The sequence below is a fragment of the Chiloscyllium plagiosum genome, unplaced genomic scaffold (genome assembly GCF_037043375.1).
Source record: "Chiloscyllium plagiosum isolate Xiang-an unplaced genomic scaffold, Cpla_swu_hap1 HiC_scaffold_44, whole genome shotgun sequence".
NCBI lineage: Eukaryota > Metazoa > Chordata > Chondrichthyes > Orectolobiformes > Hemiscylliidae > Chiloscyllium > Chiloscyllium plagiosum.
The window spans coordinates 2,823,645-2,843,113 of NW_028270182.1; the positions used below are offsets into that span (position 1 = coordinate 2,823,645).

Below are 19,469 nucleotides of genomic sequence, written 5' to 3' on the forward strand. Positions count from 1 at the left end.
CTCTCAGTGACACTGACTGTCGGTAACGTGGTTCACACCGTGTACACCTCTCTCAGTGACACTGACTGTCGGTAACATGTTTCACACCGTGTACACCCCTCTCAGTGACACTGACTGTCGGTAACATGTTTCACACCGTGTACACCCCTCTCAGTGACACTGACTGTCGGTAACGTCGTTCACACTGTGTACACTCCTCTCAGTGACACTGACTGTCGGTAACGTGGTTCACACCGTGTACACCTCTCTCAGTGACACTGACTGTCGGTAACATGTTTCACACCGTGTACACCCCTCTCAGTGACACTGACTGTCGGTAACGTGGTTCACACCGTGTACACCTCTCTCAGTGACACTGACTGTCGGTAACATGTTTCACACCGTGTACACCCCTCTCAGTGACACTGACTGTCGGTAACGTGGTCACACCATGTACACACCTCTCAGTGACACTGACTGTCGGTAACGTGGTTCACACCGTGTACACCCCTCTCAGTGACACTGACTGTCGGTAACGTCGTTCACACTGTGTACACTCCTCTCAGTGACACTGACTGTCGGTAACGTGGTTCACACCGTGTACACCTCTCTCAGTGACACTGACTGTCGGTAACATGTTTCACACCGTGTACACCCCTCTCAGTGACACTGACTGTCGGTAACATGTTTCACACCGTGTACACCCCTCTCAGTGACACTGACTGTCGGTAACGTGGTTCACACCGTGTACACCTCTCTCAGTGACACTGACTGTCGGTAACGTGGTTTACACCGTGTACACCCCTCTCAGTGACACTGACTGTCGGTAACATGTTTCATACTGTGTACATCCCTCTCAGTGACACTGACTGTCAGTAACGTGGTTTACACCGTGTACACCTCTCTCAGTGACACTGACTGTCGGTAACATGTTTCACACCGTGTACACCCCTCTCAGTGACACTGACTGTCGGTAACATGTTTCACACCGTGTACACCCCTCTCAGTGACACTGACTGTCGGTAACATGTTTCACACCGTGTACACCTCTCTCAGTGACACTGACTGTCGGTAACATGTTTCACACCGTGTACACCCCTCTCAGTGACACTGACTGTCGGTAACATGGTTTACACCGTGTACACCCCTCTCAGTGACACTGACTGTCGGTAACGTGGTTCACACCGTGTACACCTCTCTCAGTGACACTGACTGTCAGTAACGTGGTTCACACCGTGTACACCTCTCTCAGTGACACTGACTGTCGGTAACGTGGTTTACACCGTGTACACCCCTCTCATTGACACTGACTGTCGGTAACGTGGTTCACACCGTGTACACCCCTCTCAGTGACACTGACTGTCGGTAACGTGGTTTACACCGTGTACACCCCTCTCAGTGACACTGACTGTCGGTAACGTGGTTCACACCGTGTACACCCCTCTCAGTGACACTGACTGTCGGTAACGTGGTTCACACCGTGTACACCCCTCTCAGTGACACTGACTGTCAGTAACATGGTTCACACCGTGTACACCCCTCTCAGTGACACTGACTGTCGGTAACATGGTTCACACCGTGTACACCCCTCTCAGTGACACTGACTGTCGGTAACATGTTTCACACCGTGTACACCCCTCTCAGTGACACTGACTGTCAGTAACGTGGTTCACACCGTGTACACCCCTCTCAGTGACACTGACTGTCGGTAACGTGGTTCACACCGTGTACACCCCTCTCAGTGACACTGACTGTCGGTAACGTGGTTCACACTGTGTACACCCCTCTCAGTGACACTGACTGTCAGTAACATGGTTCACACCGTGTACACCCCTCTCAGTGACACTGACTGTCGGTAACATGTTTCACACCGTGTACACCCCTCTCAGTGACACTGACTGTCAGTAACGTGGTTCACACCGTGTACACCCCTCTCAGTGACACTGACTGTCGGTAACGTGGTTCACACCGTGTACACCCCTCTCAGTGACACTGACTGTCGGTAACGTGGTTCACACCGTGTACACCCCTCTCAGTGACACTGACTGTCAGTTACGTGGTTCACACCGTGTACACCCCTCTCAGTGACACTGACTGTCGGTAACGTGGTTTACACCGTGTACACCCCTCTCAGTGACACTGACTGTCGGTAACGTGGTTCACACCGTGTACACCTCTCTCAGTGACACTGACTGTCGGTAACGTGGTTCACACCGTGTACACCCCTCTCAGTGACACTGACTGTCGGTAACGTCGTTCACACCGTGTACACCCCTCTCAGTGACACTGACTGTTGGTAACATGGTTCACACCGTGTACCCCCCTCTCAGTGACACTGACTGTCGGTAACATGGTTCACACCGTGTACACCCCTCTCAGTGACACTGACTGTCAGTAACATGTTTCACACCGTGTACACCCCTCTCAGTGACACTGACTGTCAGTAACATGTTTCACACCATGTACACACCTCTCAGTGACACTGACTGTTGGTAACGTGGTTCACACCGTGTACACCTCTCTCAGTGACACTGACTGTTGGTAACGTGGTTCACACCGTGTACACCCCTCTCAGTGACACTGACTGTCAGTAACATGTTTCACACCGTGTACACCTCTCTCAGTGACACTGACTGTTGGTAACGTGGTTCACACCGTGTACACCCCTCTCAGTGACACTGACTGTCGGTAACATGGTTCACACCGTGTACACCCCTCTCAGTGACACTGACTGTCAGTAACATGGTTCACAACGTGTACACCTCTCTCAGTGACACTGACTGTCGGTAACGTGGTTCACACCGTGTACACCCCTCTCAGTGACACTGACTGTCAGTAACGTGGTTCACACCGTGTACACCCCTCTCAGTGACACTGACTGTCAGTAACGTGGTTCACACCATGTACACCTCTCTCAGTGACACTGACTGTCGGTAACGTGGTTCACACCGTGTACACCCCTCTCAGTGACACTGACTGTCGGTAACGTGGTTTACACCGTGTACACCCCTCTCAGTGACACTGACTGTCGGTAACGTGGTTCACACCGTGTACACCTCTCTCAGTGACACTGACTGTTGGTAACGTGGTTCACACCGTGTACACCCCTCTCAGTGACACTGACTGTCAGTAACATGGTTCACAACGTGTACACCTCTCTCAGTGACACTGACTGTCGGTAACGTGGTTTACACCGTGTACACCTCTCTCAGTGACACTGACCGTCAGTAACATGTTTCACACCGTGTACACCCCTCTCAGTGACACTGACTGTTGGTAACGTGTTTTACACCGTGTACACCCCTCTCAGTGACACTGACTGTCAGTAACGTGGTTTGCACCGTGTACACCTCTCTCAGTGACACTGACTGTCAGTAACATGTTTCACACCGTGTTCACCTCTCTCAGTGACACTGACTGTCGGTAACGTGGTTCACACCGTGTACACCCCTCTCAGTGACACTGACTGTCAGTAACGTGGTTCACACCGTGTACACCCCTCTCAGTGACACTGACTGTCAGTAACGTGGTTCACACCGTGTGCACCTCTCTGTGACACTGACTGTTGGTAACGTGGTTCACACCATGTACACCCCTCTCAGTGACACTGACTGTCAGTAACGTGGTTCACACCGTGTGCACCTCTCTGTGACACTGACTGTTGGTAACGTGGTTCACACCATGTACACCCCTCTCAGTGACACTGACTGTCAGTAACGTGGTTTACACCGTGTACATCCCTCTCAGTGACACTGACTGTCAGTAACGTGGTTTACACCGTGTACACCCCTCTCAGTGACACTGACTGTCAGTAACGTGGTTCACACCGTGTGCACCTCTCTCAGTGACACTGACTGTTGGTAACGTGGTTCACACCGTGTACACCCCTCTCAGTGACACTGACTGTCGGTAACGTGGTTCACACCGTGTACACCCCTCTCAGTGACACTGACTGTCGGTAACATGGTTTACACCGTGTACACCTCTCTCAGTGACACTGACTGTTGGTAACGTGGTTCACACCGTGTACACTCCTCATCCAATGTCAGAGAAAATGCTTCAAAGTCTCTGGTTTCTGGTCGTGAACCGTTCCATGCTGATTCATACCCGGTTATGGATTCATGTCCACCGACCAATCGCACTACATTGATGCAAGCATGATTTAAAATGCTCCACTAAATGTAAACAGGAGTCTATAGAACTGTCGGGAATTGGAATAGAGTGTGAAGCTGGAAATGCTGAATCAACATTTCAGGCATCAGCCCTTCATTTTCCTGTGTTTGATATGTCTCCAGCTTCTGCAATCATCAGTTTCTCCTCGGAATGGAGTAATACTCTCATTTCACTGAAGAAGCACCAATTTATTAACACATCATAAACAACCGACAGACCAATTCACCACCTCCGGTGGTCCCATCTCATGCCCCAGCCTTGCAGACTGTTTTGAAAGTAACACAACCCTTCTCAGTTTCTGACGGCGTTGTCCTCTGTACTGTGCTGTGTGAAGGTCTTTCTGTACTTTGCAAAGTTTGACCAAGGTTTTTGCTCTCAATTTGCAGGACGAACAAGAGCATTTGCAGGAACTGTTTGAGAAAAGTGTTGAGAAGACATTGCGTTTTAAGAAGTTCCACTGTAAAGAGCTGATTCCAATTGCTGAGCACAGTGGAGTGGTTGCCTTGTGTAACCTCTATGAGACCTTGGCTACAGTGGAGAATGGGGTAATTCAATAGCTGAGTACCACACAACAGTCCAGATTTGTGGAATAATGTGTATCTTGAGCACAAGTGGCACATTCCAATTTGGAGGATTGGTAAAGTTGATGCTCTGAGCTAGTGTCAGCTTTGGGTCACATTGTAGCATTTGTGCTTTGAAGTTGGAAGGTTGTTGTTTGCTCTCCACTCTCGAAGTTTGAGCACAGACATCTCCAGCAACTGAACTAAAGGGTGGTCAGTGCTGAGGGAGTGCCGCACTGTTGGAGTGTCAGCGGTGAGGGAATGTCACACTGTCAGAGCATCAGTGCTGAGGAAGTGCTGCACTGTCAGAGGGCCTGTGCTGAGGGAATATCACACTGTCAGAGGGTCAGTACTGAGGGAGTGCCGCACTGTCAGAGGGTTAGTGCTGAGGGAGTGCCGCACTGTCACAGAGTCAGTGCTGACGGAGTGCTGCACAGTCGGAGAGTCAGTGCAGATGGAGTTGGCACTGTCGCACAGTCAGTGCTGAAGGAGCCCCGCAATGTCGGATGGTCAGTGCTGAATGGGTGGGCACTGTCGCAGGATCAGTGCTGAGGGAGCACCGCACTGTCAGAGGGTCAGCGCTGAGCGAGTTTCACATTGTTGGAGGGTCAGCGCTGAGCGAGTTTCGCATTGTTGGAGGGTCAGCGCTGAGGGAGCTTCATGTTGCATTGTCAGAGGGTTAGTACAGAGGGAGTGCTGCATTGTCAGAGGGTTAGTACAGAGTGAGTGCTGCATTGTCAGAGGGTTAGTACAGAGGGAGTGCTGCATTGTCAGAGGTTTAGTGCTGAGGGAGTGCTGCATTGTCAGAGGGTTAGTACAGAGGGAGTGCTGCATTGTGGGCGGCACGGTGGCACAGTGGGCGGCACGGTGGCACAGTGGTTAGCACTGCTGCCTCGCAGCGCCAGAGACCCGGGTTCAATTCCCGACTCAGGCGACTGACTGTGTGGAGTTTGCACATTCTCCCCGTGTCTGTGTGGGTTTCCTCCGGGTGCTCCGGTTTCCTCCCACAGTCCAAAGATGTGCAGGTTAGGTGAATTGGCCATGCTAAATTGCCCATAGTGTTAGGTAAGGGGTAAATGTAGGGGTATGGGTGGGTTTCGCTTCGGCGGGTCGGTGTGGACTTGTTGGGCCGAAGGGCCTGTTTCCACACTGTAATCTAATCTAATCTAAAAAAAAAAAATGCCGTTGGGGCATCAGTGCCAAGGGTGACTCGCACTCTCAGAGTGTCAGGGCTGAGAGAATGCTGCAGTTTCAGAAGGTCAGTGCTGAGGGAGTGCTGCATTGTCAGAGGGTTAGTACAGAGGGAGTGCTGCATTGTCAGAGGGTTAGTACAGAGAGTGCTGCATTGTCAGAGGGTTAGTACAGAGGGAGTGCTGCATTGTCAGAGGGTTAGTACAGAGGGAGTGCTGCATTGTCAGAGGGTTAGTACAGAGGGAGTGCTGCATTGTCAGAGGATTAGCGCTGAGGGAGTGCTGCATTGTCAGACGGTTAGTACAGAGGGAGTGCTGCATTGTGAGAGGGTTAGTACAGAGGGAGTGCTGCATTGTCAGAGGATTAGTGCTGAGGGAGTGCTGCATTGTCAGAGGGTTAGTACAGAGAGAGTGCTGCATTGTCAGAAGGTTAGTGCTGAGGGAGTGCTGCATTGTCAGAGAGTTAGTGCTGAGGGAGTGCTGCTGTGTCAGAGGGTTCTTAAAGAGGGAGTGCTGCATTGTCAGAGGGTTAGTGCTGAGGGAGTGCTGCAATGTCAGAGGATTAGTGCTGAGGGAGTGCTACCTTGTCAGAGGATTAGTGCTGAGGATGTGCTGCATTGTGAGAGGGTTAGTTCTGAGGGAGTGCCGCATTGTGAGTGAGATAGTGCTGAGGGAGTGCTGCATTATCAGAGGGTGAGTGCTGAGGGAATGCTGCTGTGTCAAGGGGTTACTACAGAGGGAGTGCTGCATTGTCAGAGGGTTAGTACAGAGCGAGTGCTGCTGTGTGAGAGTGTTAGTACAGAGGGAGTGCTGCATTGTCAGAGGGTTAGTACAGAGGGAGTGCTGCATTGTCAGAGGTTCAGTGCTGAGGGAGTGCTGCATTGTCAGAGGGTTAGTACAGATGGAGTGCTGCATTGTCAGAAGGTTCGTACAGATGGAGTGCTGCATTGTCAGAGGGTTAGTACAGAGGGAGTGCTGCATTGTCAGAGGGTTAGTACAGAGGGAGTGCTGCATTGTAGGAGGGTTAGTACAGAGTGAGTGCTGCATTGTCAGAGGTTTAGTGCTGAGTGAGTGCTGCATTGTCAGAGGGTTAGTACAGAGGGAGTGCTGCAATGTCAGAGGATTAGTACAGAGGGAGTGCTGCATTGTCAGAGGGTTAGTACAGAGGGAGTGCTGCATTGTCAGAGGTTTAGTGCTGAGGGAGTGCTGCATTGTCAGAGGGTTAGTACAGAGGAAGTGCTGCATTGTCAGAGGGTTAGTACAGAGTGAGTGCTGCATTGTCAGAGGATTAGCGCTGAGGGAGTGCTGCATTGTCAGAGGATTAGTGCTGAGGGAGTGCTGCATTGTCAGAGGGTTAGTACAGAGGGAGTGCTGCATTGTCAGAGGGTCAGTACAGAGTGAGTGCTGCATTGTCAGAGGGTTAGTACAGAGTGAGTGCTGCATTGTCAGAGGGTTAGTATAGAGGGAGTGCTGCATTGTCAGAGGGTCAGTACAGAGTGAGTGCTGCATTGTCATAGGGTTAGTACAGACGGAGTGCTGCATTGTCAGAGGGTTAGTACAGAGTGAGTGCTGCATTGTCAGATGTTTAATACTGAGGGAGTGCTGCATTGTCAGAGGGTTAGTACAGAGGGAGTGCTGCATTGTCAGAGGGTTAGTACAGAGGGAGTGCTGCATTGTCAGAGGGTCAGTACAGAGTGAGTGCTGCATTGTCAGAGGGTTAGTGCTGAGGGAGTGCTGCATTGTCAGAGGATGAGTGCTGAGGGAGTGCTGCATTGTCAGACGATTAGTGCTGAGGGAGTGCTGCATTGTCAGAGGGTTAGTACAGAGGGAGTGCTGCATTGTCAGAGGGTTAGTACAGAGGGAGTGCTGCATTGTCAGAGGTTTAATGCTGAGGGAGTGCTGCACTGTGAGAGGGTTAGTACAGATTGAGTGCTGCGTTGTAAGAGGGTTAGTACAGAGTGAGTGCTGCATTGTCAGAGGGTTAGTACAGAGTGAGTGCTGCATTGTCAGAGGGTTAGTACAGAGTGAGTGCTGCATTGTCAGAGGTTTAATGCTGAGGGAGTGCTGCATTGTCAGAGGGTTAGTACAGAGGGAGTGCTGCATTGTCAGAGGGTTAGTGCTGAGGGAGTGCTGCATTGTCAGAGGGTTAGTACAGAGGGAGTGCTGCATTGTCAGAGGGTTAGTACAGAGGGAGTGCTGCATTGTCAGAGGATTAGTGCTGAGGGAGTGCTGCACTGTGAGAGGGTTAGTACAGATTGAGTGCTGCGTTGTAAGAGGGTTAGTACAGAGTGAGTGCTGCATTGTCAGAAGGTTAGTACAGAGGGAGTGCTGCATTGTCAGAGGGTTAGTACAGAGGGAGTGCTGCAATGTCAGAGGTTTAGTGCTGAGGGAGTGCTGCATTGTCAGAGGGTTAGTACAGAGGGAGTGCTGCAATGTCAGAGGATTAGTGCTGAGGGAGTGCTGCATTGTCAGAGGATTAGTGCTGAGGGAGTGTTGCACTGTGTGAGGTTTAGTACAGATTGAGTGCTGCGTTGTAAGAGGGTTAGTACAGAGGGAGTGCTGCATTGTCAGAGGGTTAGTACAGAGTGAGTGCTGCATTGTCAGAAGGTTAGTACAGAGGGAGTGCTGCATTGTCAGAAGGTTAGTACAGATGGAGTGCTGCATTGTCAGAGGGTTAGTACAGACGGAGTGCTGCATTGTCAGAGGGTTAGTACAGAGTGAGTGCTGCATTGTCAGAGGTTTAGTGCTGAGGGAGTGCTGCATTGTCAGAGGGTTAGTACAGAGGGAGTGCTGCATTGTCAGAGGGTTAGTACAGAGTGAGTGCTGCATTGTCAGAGGGTTAGTACAGAGTGAGTGCTGCATTGTCAGAGGGTCAGTACAGATGGAGTGCTGCATTGTCAGAGGGTTAGTACAGATGGAGTGCTGCATTGTCAGAGGGTTAGTACAGAGTGAGTGCTGCATTGTCAGAAGGTTAGTACAGATGGAGTGCTGCATTGTCAGAGGGTTAGTACAGAGGGAGTGCTGCATTGTCAGAGGTTTAATGCTGAGGGAGTGCTGCATTGTCAGAGGTTTAGTACAGAGGGTGTGCTGCATTGTCAGAGGGTTAGTACAGAGGGAGTGCAGCATTGTCAGAGGTTTAATGCAGAGGGAGTGCTGCATTGTCAGAGGGTTAGTACAGAGGGTGTGCTGCATTGTCAGAGGGTTAGTATAGAGGGAGTGCAGCATTGTCAGAGGTTTAATGCAGAGGGAGTGCTGCATTGTCAGAGGGTTAGTGCTGAGGGAGTGCTGCATTGTCAGAGGGTTAGTACAGAGGGAGTGCTGCATTGTCAGAGGGTTAGTACAGAGGGAATGCTGCATTGTCAGAGGGTTAGTACAGAGTGAGTGCTGCATTGTCAGAGGATTAGCGCTGAGGGAGTGCTGCATTGTCAGAGGATTAGTGCTGAGGGAGTGCTGCTGTGTGAGAGGGTTAGTACAGAGGGAGTGCAGCATTGTCAGAGGGTTAGTACAGAGAGAGTGCTGCTGTGTCAGAGGGTTAGTACAGAGGGAGTGCTGCATTGTCAGAGGGTTAGTACAGAGAGAGTGCTGCATTGTCAGAGGGTTAGTACAGAGGGAGTGCTGCATTGTCAAATGGTTAGTACAGTGGGAATGCTGCATTGTCAGAGGGTTAGTACAGAGGGAGTGCTGCATTGTCAGAGGGTTAGTACAGAGGGAGTGCTGCATTGTCAGAGGATTAGTGCTGAGGGAGTGCTGCACTGTGAGAGGGTTAGTACAGATTGAGTGCTGCGTTGTAAGAGGGTTAGTACAGAGTGAGTGCTGCATTGTCAGAAGGTTAGTACAGAGGGAGTGCTGCATTGTCAGAGGGTTAGTACAGAGGGAGTGCTGCAATGTCAGAGGATTAGTGCTGAGGGAGTGCTGCATTGTCAGAGGGTTAGTACAGAGGGAGTGCTGCAATGTCAGAGGATTAGTGCTGAGGGAGTGCTGCATTGTCAGAGGATTAGTGCTGAGGGAGTGTTGCACTGTGAGAGGTTTAGTACAGATTGAGTGCTGCGTTGTAAGAGGGTTAGTACAGAGGGAGTGCTGCATTGTCAGAGGGTTAGTACAGAGTGAGTGCTGCATTGTCAGAAGGTTAGTACAGAGGGAGTGCTGCATTGTCAGAAGGTTAGTACAGATGGAGTGCTGCATTGTCAGAGGGTTAGTACAGACGGAGTGCTGCATTGTCAGAGGGTTAGTACAGAGTGAGTGCTGCATTGTCAGAGGTTTAGTGCTGAGGGAGTGCTGCATTGTCAGAGGGTTAGTACAGAGGGAGTGCTGCATTGTCAGAGGGTTAGTACAGAGTGAGTGCTGCATTGTCAGAGGGTTAGTACAGAGTGAGTGCTGCATTGTCAGAGGGTCAGTACAGATGGAGTGCTGCATTGTCAGAGGGTTAGTACAGATGGAGTGCTGCATTGTCAGAGGGTTAGTACAGAGTGAGTGCTGCATTGTCAGAAGGTTAGTACAGATGGAGTGCTGCATTGTCAGAGGGTTAGTACAGAGGGAGTGCTGCATTGTCAGAGGTTTAATGCTGAGGGAGTGCTGCATTGTCAGAGGTTTAGTACAGAGGGTGTGCTGCATTGTCAGAGGGTTCGTACAGAGGGAGTGCAGCATTGTCAGAGGTTTAATGCAGAGGGAGTGCTGCATTGTCAGAGGGTTAGTACAGAGGGTGTGCTGCATTGTCAGAGGGTTAGTACAGAGGGAGTGCAGCATTGTCAGAGGTTTAATGCAGAGGGAGTGCTGCATTGTCAGAGGGTTAGTGCTGAGGGAGTGCTGCATTGTCAGAGGGTTAGTACAGAGGGAGTGCTGCATTGTCAGAGGGTTAGTACAGAGGGAATGCTGCATTGTCAGAGGGTTAGTACAGAGTGAGTGCTGCATTGTCAGAGGATTAGCGCTGAGGGAGTGCTGCATTGTCAGAGGATTAGTGCTGAGGGAGTGCTGCTGTGTGAGAGGGTTAGTACAGAGGGAGTGCAGCATTGTCAGAGGGTTAGTACAGAGAGAGTGCTGCTGTGTCAGAGGGTTAGTACAGAGGGAGTGCTGCATTGTCAGAGGGTTAGTACAGAGAGAGTGCTGCATTGTCAGAGGGTTAGTACAGAGGGAGTGCTGCATTGTCAGAGGGTTAGTACAGAGAGAGTGCTGCATTGTCAGAGGGTTAGTACAGAGGGAATGCTGCATTGTCAGAGGGTTAGTACAGAGGGAGTGCTGCATTGTCAGAGGATTAGCGCTGAGCGAGTGCTGCATTGTCAGAGGGTTAGTACAGAGGGAGTGCTGCATTGTCAGAGAGTTAATGCTGAGGGAGTGCTGCATTGTCAGAGGGTTAGTGCTGAGGGAGTGCTGCATTGTCAGAGGATTAGCGCTGAGGGAGTGCTGCATTGTCAGAGGGTTAGTACAGAGGGAGTGCTGCATTGTCAGAGGGTTAGTACAGAGGGAGTGCTGCATTGTCAGAGGGTTAGTATAGAGGGAGTGCTGCATTGTCAGAGGGTTAGTATAGAGGGAGTGCTGCATTGTCAGAGGGTTAGTACAGAGGGAGTGCTGCTTTGTCAGAGGGTTAGTACAGAGGGAGTGCTGCTTTGTCAGAGGGTTAGTACAGATGGAGTGCTGCATTGTCAGAGGGTTAGTACAGATTGAGTGCTGCGTTGTAAGAGGGTTAGTACAGAGTGAGTGCTGCATTGTCAGAGGGTTAGTACAGAGTGAGTGCTGCATTGTCAGAGGGTTAGTACAGAGTGAGTGCTGCATTGTCAGAGGTTTAATGCTGAGGGAGTGCTGCATTGTCAGAGGGTTAGTACAGAGGGAGTGCTGCATTGTCAGAGGGTTAGTACAGAGGGAGTGCTGCATTGTCAGAGGATTAGTGCTGAGGGAGTGCTGCACTGTGAGAGGGTTAGTACAGATTGAGTGCTGCGTTGTAAGAGGGTTAGTACAGAGTGAGTGCTGCATTGTCAGAAGGTTAGTACAGAGGGAGTGCTGCATTGTCAGAGGGTTAGTACAGAGGGAGTGCTGCAATGTCAGAGGTTTAGTGCTGAGGGAGTGCTGCATTGTCAGAGGGTTAGTACAGAGGGAGTGCTGCAATGTCAGAGGATTAGTGCTGAGGGAGTGCTGCATTGTCAGAGGATTAGTGCTGAGGGAGTGTTGCACTGTGTGAGGTTTAGTACAGATTGAGTGCTGCGTTGTAAGAGGGTTAGTACAGAGGGAGTGCTGCATTGTCAGAGGGTTAGTACAGAGTGAGTGCTGCATTGTCAGAAGGTTAGTACAGAGGGAGTGCTGCATTGTCAGAAGGTTAGTACAGATGGAGTGCTGCATTGTCAGAGGGTTAGTACAGACGGAGTGCTGCATTGTCAGAGGGTTAGTACAGAGTGAGTGCTGCATTGTCAGAGGTTTAGTGCTGAGGGAGTGCTGCATTGTCAGAGGGTTAGTACAGAGGGAGTGCTGCATTGTCAGAGGGTTAGTACAGAGTGAGTGCTGCATTGTCAGAGGGTTAGTACAGAGTGAGTGCTGCATTGTCAGAGGGTCAGTACAGATGGAGTGCTGCATTGTCAGAGGGTTAGTACAGATGGAGTGCTGCATTGTCAGAGGGTTAGTACAGAGTGAGTGCTGCATTGTCAGAAGGTTAGTACAGATGGAGTGCTGCATTGTCAGAGGGTTAGTACAGAGGGAGTGCTGCATTGTCAGAGGTTTAATGCTGAGGGAGTGCTGCATTGTCAGAGGTTTAGTACAGAGGGTGTGCTGCATTGTCAGAGGGTTAGTACAGAGGGAGTGCAGCATTGTCAGAGGTTTAATGCAGAGGGAGTGCTGCATTGTCAGAGGGTTAGTACAGAGGGTGTGCTGCATTGTCAGAGGGTTAGTATAGAGGGAGTGCAGCATTGTCAGAGGTTTAATGCAGAGGGAGTGCTGCATTGTCAGAGGGTTAGTGCTGAGGGAGTGCTGCATTGTCAGAGGGTTAGTACAGAGGGAGTGCTGCATTGTCAGAGGGTTAGTACAGAGGGAATGCTGCATTGTCAGAGGGTTAGTACAGAGTGAGTGCTGCATTGTCAGAGGATTAGCGCTGAGGGAGTGCTGCATTGTCAGAGGATTAGTGCTGAGGGAGTGCTGCTGTGTGAGAGGGTTAGTACAGAGGGAGTGCAGCATTGTCAGAGGGTTAGTACAGAGAGAGTGCTGCTGTGTCAGAGGGTTAGTACAGAGGGAGTGCTGCATTGTCAGAGGGTTAGTACAGAGAGAGTGCTGCATTGTCAGAGGGTTAGTACAGAGGGAGTGCTGCATTGTCAAATGGTTAGTACAGTGGGAATGCTGCATTGTCAGAGGGTTAGTACAGAGGGAGTGCTGCATTGTCAGAGGGTTAGTACAGAGGGAGTGCTGCATTGTCAGAGGATTAGTGCTGAGGGAGTGCTGCACTGTGAGAGGGTTAGTACAGATTGAGTGCTGCGTTGTAAGAGGGTTAGTACAGAGTGAGTGCTGCATTGTCAGAAGGTTAGTACAGAGGGAGTGCTGCATTGTCAGAGGGTTAGTACAGAGGGAGTGCTGCAATGTCAGAGGATTAGTGCTGAGGGAGTGCTGCATTGTCAGAGGGTTAGTACAGAGGGAGTGCTGCAATGTCAGAGGATTAGTGCTGAGGGAGTGCTGCATTGTCAGAGGATTAGTGCTGAGGGAGTGTTGCACTGTGAGAGGTTTAGTACAGATTGAGTGCTGCGTTGTAAGAGGGTTAGTACAGAGGGAGTGCTGCATTGTCAGAGGGTTAGTACAGAGTGAGTGCTGCATTGTCAGAAGGTTAGTACAGAGGGAGTGCTGCATTGTCAGAAGGTTAGTACAGATGGAGTGCTGCATTGTCAGAGGGTTAGTACAGACGGAGTGCTGCATTGTCAGAGGGTTAGTACAGAGTGAGTGCTGCATTGTCAGAGGTTTAGTGCTGAGGGAGTGCTGCATTGTCAGAGGGTTAGTACAGAGGGAGTGCTGCATTGTCAGAGGGTTAGTACAGAGTGAGTGCTGCATTGTCAGAGGGTTAGTACAGAGTGAGTGCTGCATTGTCAGAGGGTCAGTACAGATGGAGTGCTGCATTGTCAGAGGGTTAGTACAGATGGAGTGCTGCATTGTCAGAGGGTTAGTACAGAGTGAGTGCTGCATTGTCAGAAGGTTAGTACAGATGGAGTGCTGCATTGTCAGAGGGTTAGTACAGAGGGAGTGCTGCATTGTCAGAGGTTTAATGCTGAGGGAGTGCTGCATTGTCAGAGGTTTAGTACAGAGGGTGTGCTGCATTGTCAGAGGGTTCGTACAGAGGGAGTGCAGCATTGTCAGAGGTTTAATGCAGAGGGAGTGCTGCATTGTCAGAGGGTTAGTACAGAGGGTGTGCTGCATTGTCAGAGGGTTAGTACAGAGGGAGTGCAGCATTGTCAGAGGTTTAATGCAGAGGGAGTGCTGCATTGTCAGAGGGTTAGTGCTGAGGGAGTGCTGCATTGTCAGAGGGTTAGTACAGAGGGAGTGCTGCATTGTCAGAGGGTTAGTACAGAGGGAATGCTGCATTGTCAGAGGGTTAGTACAGAGTGAGTGCTGCATTGTCAGAGGATTAGCGCTGAGGGAGTGCTGCATTGTCAGAGGATTAGTGCTGAGGGAGTGCTGCTGTGTGAGAGGGTTAGTACAGAGGGAGTGCAGCATTGTCAGAGGGTTAGTACAGAGAGAGTGCTGCTGTGTCAGAGGGTTAGTACAGAGGGAGTGCTGCATTGTCAGAGGGTTAGTACAGAGAGAGTGCTGCATTGTCAGAGGGTTAGTACAGAGGGAGTGCTGCATTGTCAAAGGGTTAGTACAGTGGGAATGCTGCATTGTCAGAGGGTTAGTACAGAGGGAGTGCTGCATTGTCAGAGGGTTAGTACAGAGTGAGTGCTGCATTGTCAGAGGGTTAGTACAGAGTGAGTGCTGCATTGTCAGAGGTTTAATGCTGAGGGAGTGCTGCATTGTCAGAGGGTTAGTACAGAGGGAGTGCTGCATTGTCAGAGGGTTAGTGCTGAGGGAGTGCTGCATTGTCAGAGGGTTAGTACAGAGGGAGTGCTGCATTGTCAGAGGGTTAGTACAGAGGGAGTGCTGCATTGTCAGAGGATTAGTGCTGAGGGAGTGCTGCACTGTGAGAGGGTTAGTACAGATTGAGTGCTGCGTTGTAAGAGGGTTAGTACAGAGTGAGTGCTGCATTGTCAGAAGGTTAGTACAGAGGGAGTGCTGCATTGTCAGAGGGTTAGTACAGAGGGAGTGCTGCAATGTCAGAGGTTTAGTGCTGAGGGAGTGCTGCATTGTCAGAGGGTTAGTACAGAGGGAGTGCTGCAATGTCAGAGGATTAGTGCTGAGGGAGTGCTGCATTGTCAGAGGATTAGTGCTGAGGGAGTGTTGCACTGTGTGAGGTTTAGTACAGATTGAGTGCTGCGTTGTAAGAGGGTTAGTACAGAGGGAGTGCTGCATTGTCAGAGGGTTAGTACAGAGTGAGTGCTGCATTGTCAGAAGGTTAGTACAGAGGGAGTGCTGCATTGTCAGAAGGTTAGTACAGATGGAGTGCTGCATTGTCAGAGGGTTAGTACAGACGGAGTGCTGCATTGTCAGAGGGTTAGTACAGAGTGAGTGCTGCATTGTCAGAGGTTTAGTGCTGAGGGAGTGCTGCATTGTCAGAGGGTTAGTACAGAGGGAGTGCTGCATTGTCAGAGGGTTAGTACAGAGTGAGTGCTGCATTGTCAGAGGTTTAGTGCTGAGGGAGTGCTGCATTGTCAGAGGGTTAGTACAGAGGGAGTGCTGCATTGTCAGAGGGTTAGTACAGAGTGAGTGCTGCATTGTCAGAGGGTTAGTACAGAGTGAGTGCTGCATTGTCAGAAGGTTAGTACAGATGGAGTGCTGCATTGTCAGAGGGTTAGTACAGAGGGAGTGCTGCATTGTCAGAGGTTTAGTGCTGAGGGAGTGCTGCATTGTCAGAGGGTTAGTACAGAGGGAGTGCTGCATTGTCAGAGGGTTAGTACAGAGTGAGTGTTGCATTGTCAGAGGGTTAGTACAGAGTGAGTGCTGCATTGTCAGAGGGTCAGTACAGATGGAGTGCTGCATTGTCAGAGGGTTAGTACAGATGGAGTGCTGCATTGTCAGAGGGTTAGTACAGAGTGAGTGCTGCATTGTCAGAAGGTTAGTACAGATGGAGTGCTGCATTGTCAGAGGGTTAGTACAGAGGGAGTGCTGCATTGTCAGAGGTTTAATGCTGAGGGAGTGCTGCATTGTCAGAGGTTTAGTACAGAGGGTGTGCTGCATTGTCAGAGGGTTAGTACAGAGGGAGTGCAGCATTGTCAGAGGGTTAGTATAGAGGGAGTGCTGCATTGTCAGAGGGTTAGTATAGAGGGAGTGCTGCATTGTCAGAGGGTTAGTACAGAGGGAGTGCTGCTTTGTCAGAGGGTTAGTACAGAGGGAGTGCTGCTTTGTCAGAGGGTTAGTACAGATGGAGTGCTGCATTGTCAGAGGGTTAGTACAGATTGAGTGCTGCGTTGTAAGAGGGTTAGTACAGAGTGAGTGCTGCATTGTCAGAGGGTTAGTACAGAGTGAGTGCTGCATTGTCAGAGGGTTAGTACAGAGTGAGTGCTGCATTGTCAGAGGTTTAATGCTGAGGGAGTGCTGCATTGTCAGAGGGTTAGTACAGAGGGAGTGCTGCATTGTCAGAGGGTTAGTGCTGAGGGAGTGCTGCATTGTCAGAGGGTTAGTACAGAGGGAGTGCTGCATTGTCAGAGGGTTAGTACAGAGGGAGTGCTGCATTGTCAGAGGATTAGTGCTGAGGGAGTGCTGCACTGTGAGAGGGTTAGTACAGATTGAGTGCTGCGTTGTAAGAGGGTTAGTACAGAGTGAGTGCTGCATTGTCAGAAGGTTAGTACAGAGGGAGTGCTGCATTGTCAGAGGGTTAGTACAGAGGGAGTGCTGCAATGTCAGAGGTTTAGTGCTGAGGGAGTGCTGCATTGTCAGAGGGTTAGTACAGAGGGAGTGCTGCAATGTCAGAGGATTAGTGCTGAGGGAGTGCTGCATTGTCAGAGGATTAGTGCTGAGGGAGTGTTGCACTGTGTGAGGTTTAGTACAGATTGAGTGCTGCGTTGTAAGAGGGTTAGTACAGAGGGAGTGCTGCATTGTCAGAGGGTTAGTACAGAGTGAGTGCTGCATTGTCAGAAGGTTAGTACAGAGGGAGTGCTGCATTGTCAGAAGGTTAGTACAGATGGAGTGCTGCATTGTCAGAGGGTTAGTACAGACGGAGTGCTGCATTGTCAGAGGGTTAGTACAGAGTGAGTGCTGCATTGTCAGAGGTTTAGTGCTGAGGGAGTGCTGCATTGTCAGAGGGTTAGTACAGAGGGAGTGCTGCATTGTCAGAGGGTTAGTACAGAGTGAGTGCTGCATTGTCAGAGGGTTAGTACAGAGTGAGTGCTGCATTGTCAGAAGGTTAGTACAGATGGAGTGCTGCATTGTCAGAGGGTTAGTACAGAGGGAGTGCTGCATTGTCAGAGGTTTAATGCTGAGGGAGTGCTGCATTGTCAGAGGTTTAGTACAGAGGGTGTGCTGCATTGTCAGAGGGTTAGTACAGAGGGAGTGCAGCATTGTCAGAGGTTTAATGCAGAGGGAGTGCTGCATTGTCAGAGGGTTAGTACAGAGGGTGTGCTGCATTGTCAGAGGGTTAGTATAGAGGGAGTGCAGCATTGTCAGAGGTTTAATGCAGAGGGAGTGCTGCATTGTCAGAGGGTTAGTGCTGAGGGAGTGCTGCATTGTCAGAGGGTTAGTACAGAGGGAGTGCTGCATTGTCAGAGGGTTAGTACAGAGGGAATGCTGCATTGTCAGAGGGTTAGTACAGAGTGAGTGCTGCATTGTCAGAGGATTAGCGCTGAGGGAGTGCTGCATTGTCAGAGGATTAGTGCTGAGGGAGTGCTGCTGTGTGAGAGGGTTAGTACAGAGGGAGTGCAGCATTGTCAGAGGGTTAGTACAGAGAGAGTGCTGCTGTGTCAGAGGGTTAGTACAGAGGGAGTGCTGCATTGTCAGAGGGTTAGTACAGAGAGAGTGCTGCATTGTCAGAGGGTTAGTACAGAGGGAGTGCTGCATTGTCAAATGGTTAGTACAGTGGGAATGCTGCATTGTCAGAGGGTTAGTACAGAGGGAGTGCTGCATTGTCAGAGGGTTAGTACAGAGGGAGTGCTGCATTGTCAGAGGATTAGTGCTGAGGGAGTGCTGCACTGTGAGAGGGTTAGTACAGATTGAGTGCTGCGTTGTAAGAGGGTTAGTACAGAGTGAGTGCTGCATTGTCAGAAGGTTAGTACAGAGGGAGTGCTGCATTGTCAGAGGGTTAGTACAGAGGGAGTGCTGCAATGTCAGAGGATTAGTGCTGAGGGAGTGCTGCATTGTCAGAGGGTTAGTACAGAGGGAGTGCTGCAATGTCAGAGGATTAGTGCTGAGGGAGTGCTGCATTGTCAGAGGATTAGTGCTGAGGGAGTGTTGCACTGTGAGAGGTTTAGTACAGATTGAGTGCTGCGTTGTAAGAGGGTTAGTACAGAGGGAGTGCTGCATTGTCAGAGGGTTAGTACAGAGTGAGTGCTGCATTGTCAGAAGGTTAGTACAGAGGGAGTGCTGCATTGTCAGAAGGTTAGTACAGATGGAGTGCTGCATTGTCAGAGGGTTAGTACAGACGGAGTGCTGCATTGTCAGAGGGTTAGTACAGAGTGAGTGCTGCATTGTCAGAGGTTTAGTGCTGAGGGAGTGCTGCATTGTCAGAGGGTTAGTACAGAGGGAGTGCTGCATTGTCAGAGGGTTAGTACAGAGTGAGTGCTGCATTGTCAGAGGGTTAGTACAGAGTGAGTGCTGCATTGTCAGAGGGTCAGTACAGATGGAGTGCTGCATTGTCAGAGGGTTAGTACAGATGGAGTGCTGCATTGTCAGAGGGTTAGTACAGAGTGAGTGCTGCATTGTCAGAAGGTTAGTACAGATGGAGTGCTGCATTGTCAGAGGGTTAGTACAGAGGGAGTGCTGCATTGTCAGAGGTTTAATGCTGAGGGAGTGCTGCATTGTCAGAGGTTTAGTACAGAGGGTGTGCTGCATTGTCAGAGGGTTCGTACAGAGGGAGTGCAGCATTGTCAGAGGTTTAATGCAGAGGGAGTGCTGCATTGTCAGAGGGTTAGTACAGAGGGTGTGCTGCATTGTCAGAGGGTTAGTACAGAGGGAGTGCAGCATTGTCAGAGGTTTAATGCAGAGGGAGTGCTGCATTGTCAGAGGGTTAGTGCTGAGGGAGTGCTGCATTGTCAGAGGGTTAGTACAGAGGGAGTGCTGCATTGTCAGAGGGTTAGTACAGAGGGAATGCTGCATTGTCAGAGGGTTAGTACAGAGTGAGTGCTGCATTGTCAGAGGATTAGCGCTGAGGGAGTGCTGCATTGTCAGAGGATTAGTGCTGAGGGAGTGCTGCTGTGTGAGAGGGTTAGTACAGAGGGAGTGCAGCATTGTCAGAGGGTTAGTACAGAGAGAGTGCTGCTGTGTCAGAGGGTTAGTACAGAGGGAGTGCTGCATTGTCAGAGGGTTA

General features: G+C 50.5%; 1 protein-coding gene across 1 annotated transcript in view; it reads left to right on the forward strand.

The window, feature by feature from the left end:
* The window catches only part of dnah2 (dynein, axonemal, heavy chain 2), a 380,569-nt gene that overhangs the window by 247,344 nt on the left and 113,756 nt on the right, over nucleotides 1–19,469 (forward strand). Inside the window, exon 46 of the mRNA XM_087982834.1 lies at nucleotides 4,539–4,697. Coding sequence (XP_087838960.1) covers nucleotides 4,539–4,697 — 159 coding nt within the window. The remainder of the gene's footprint in view (nucleotides 1–4,538; nucleotides 4,698–19,469) is intronic.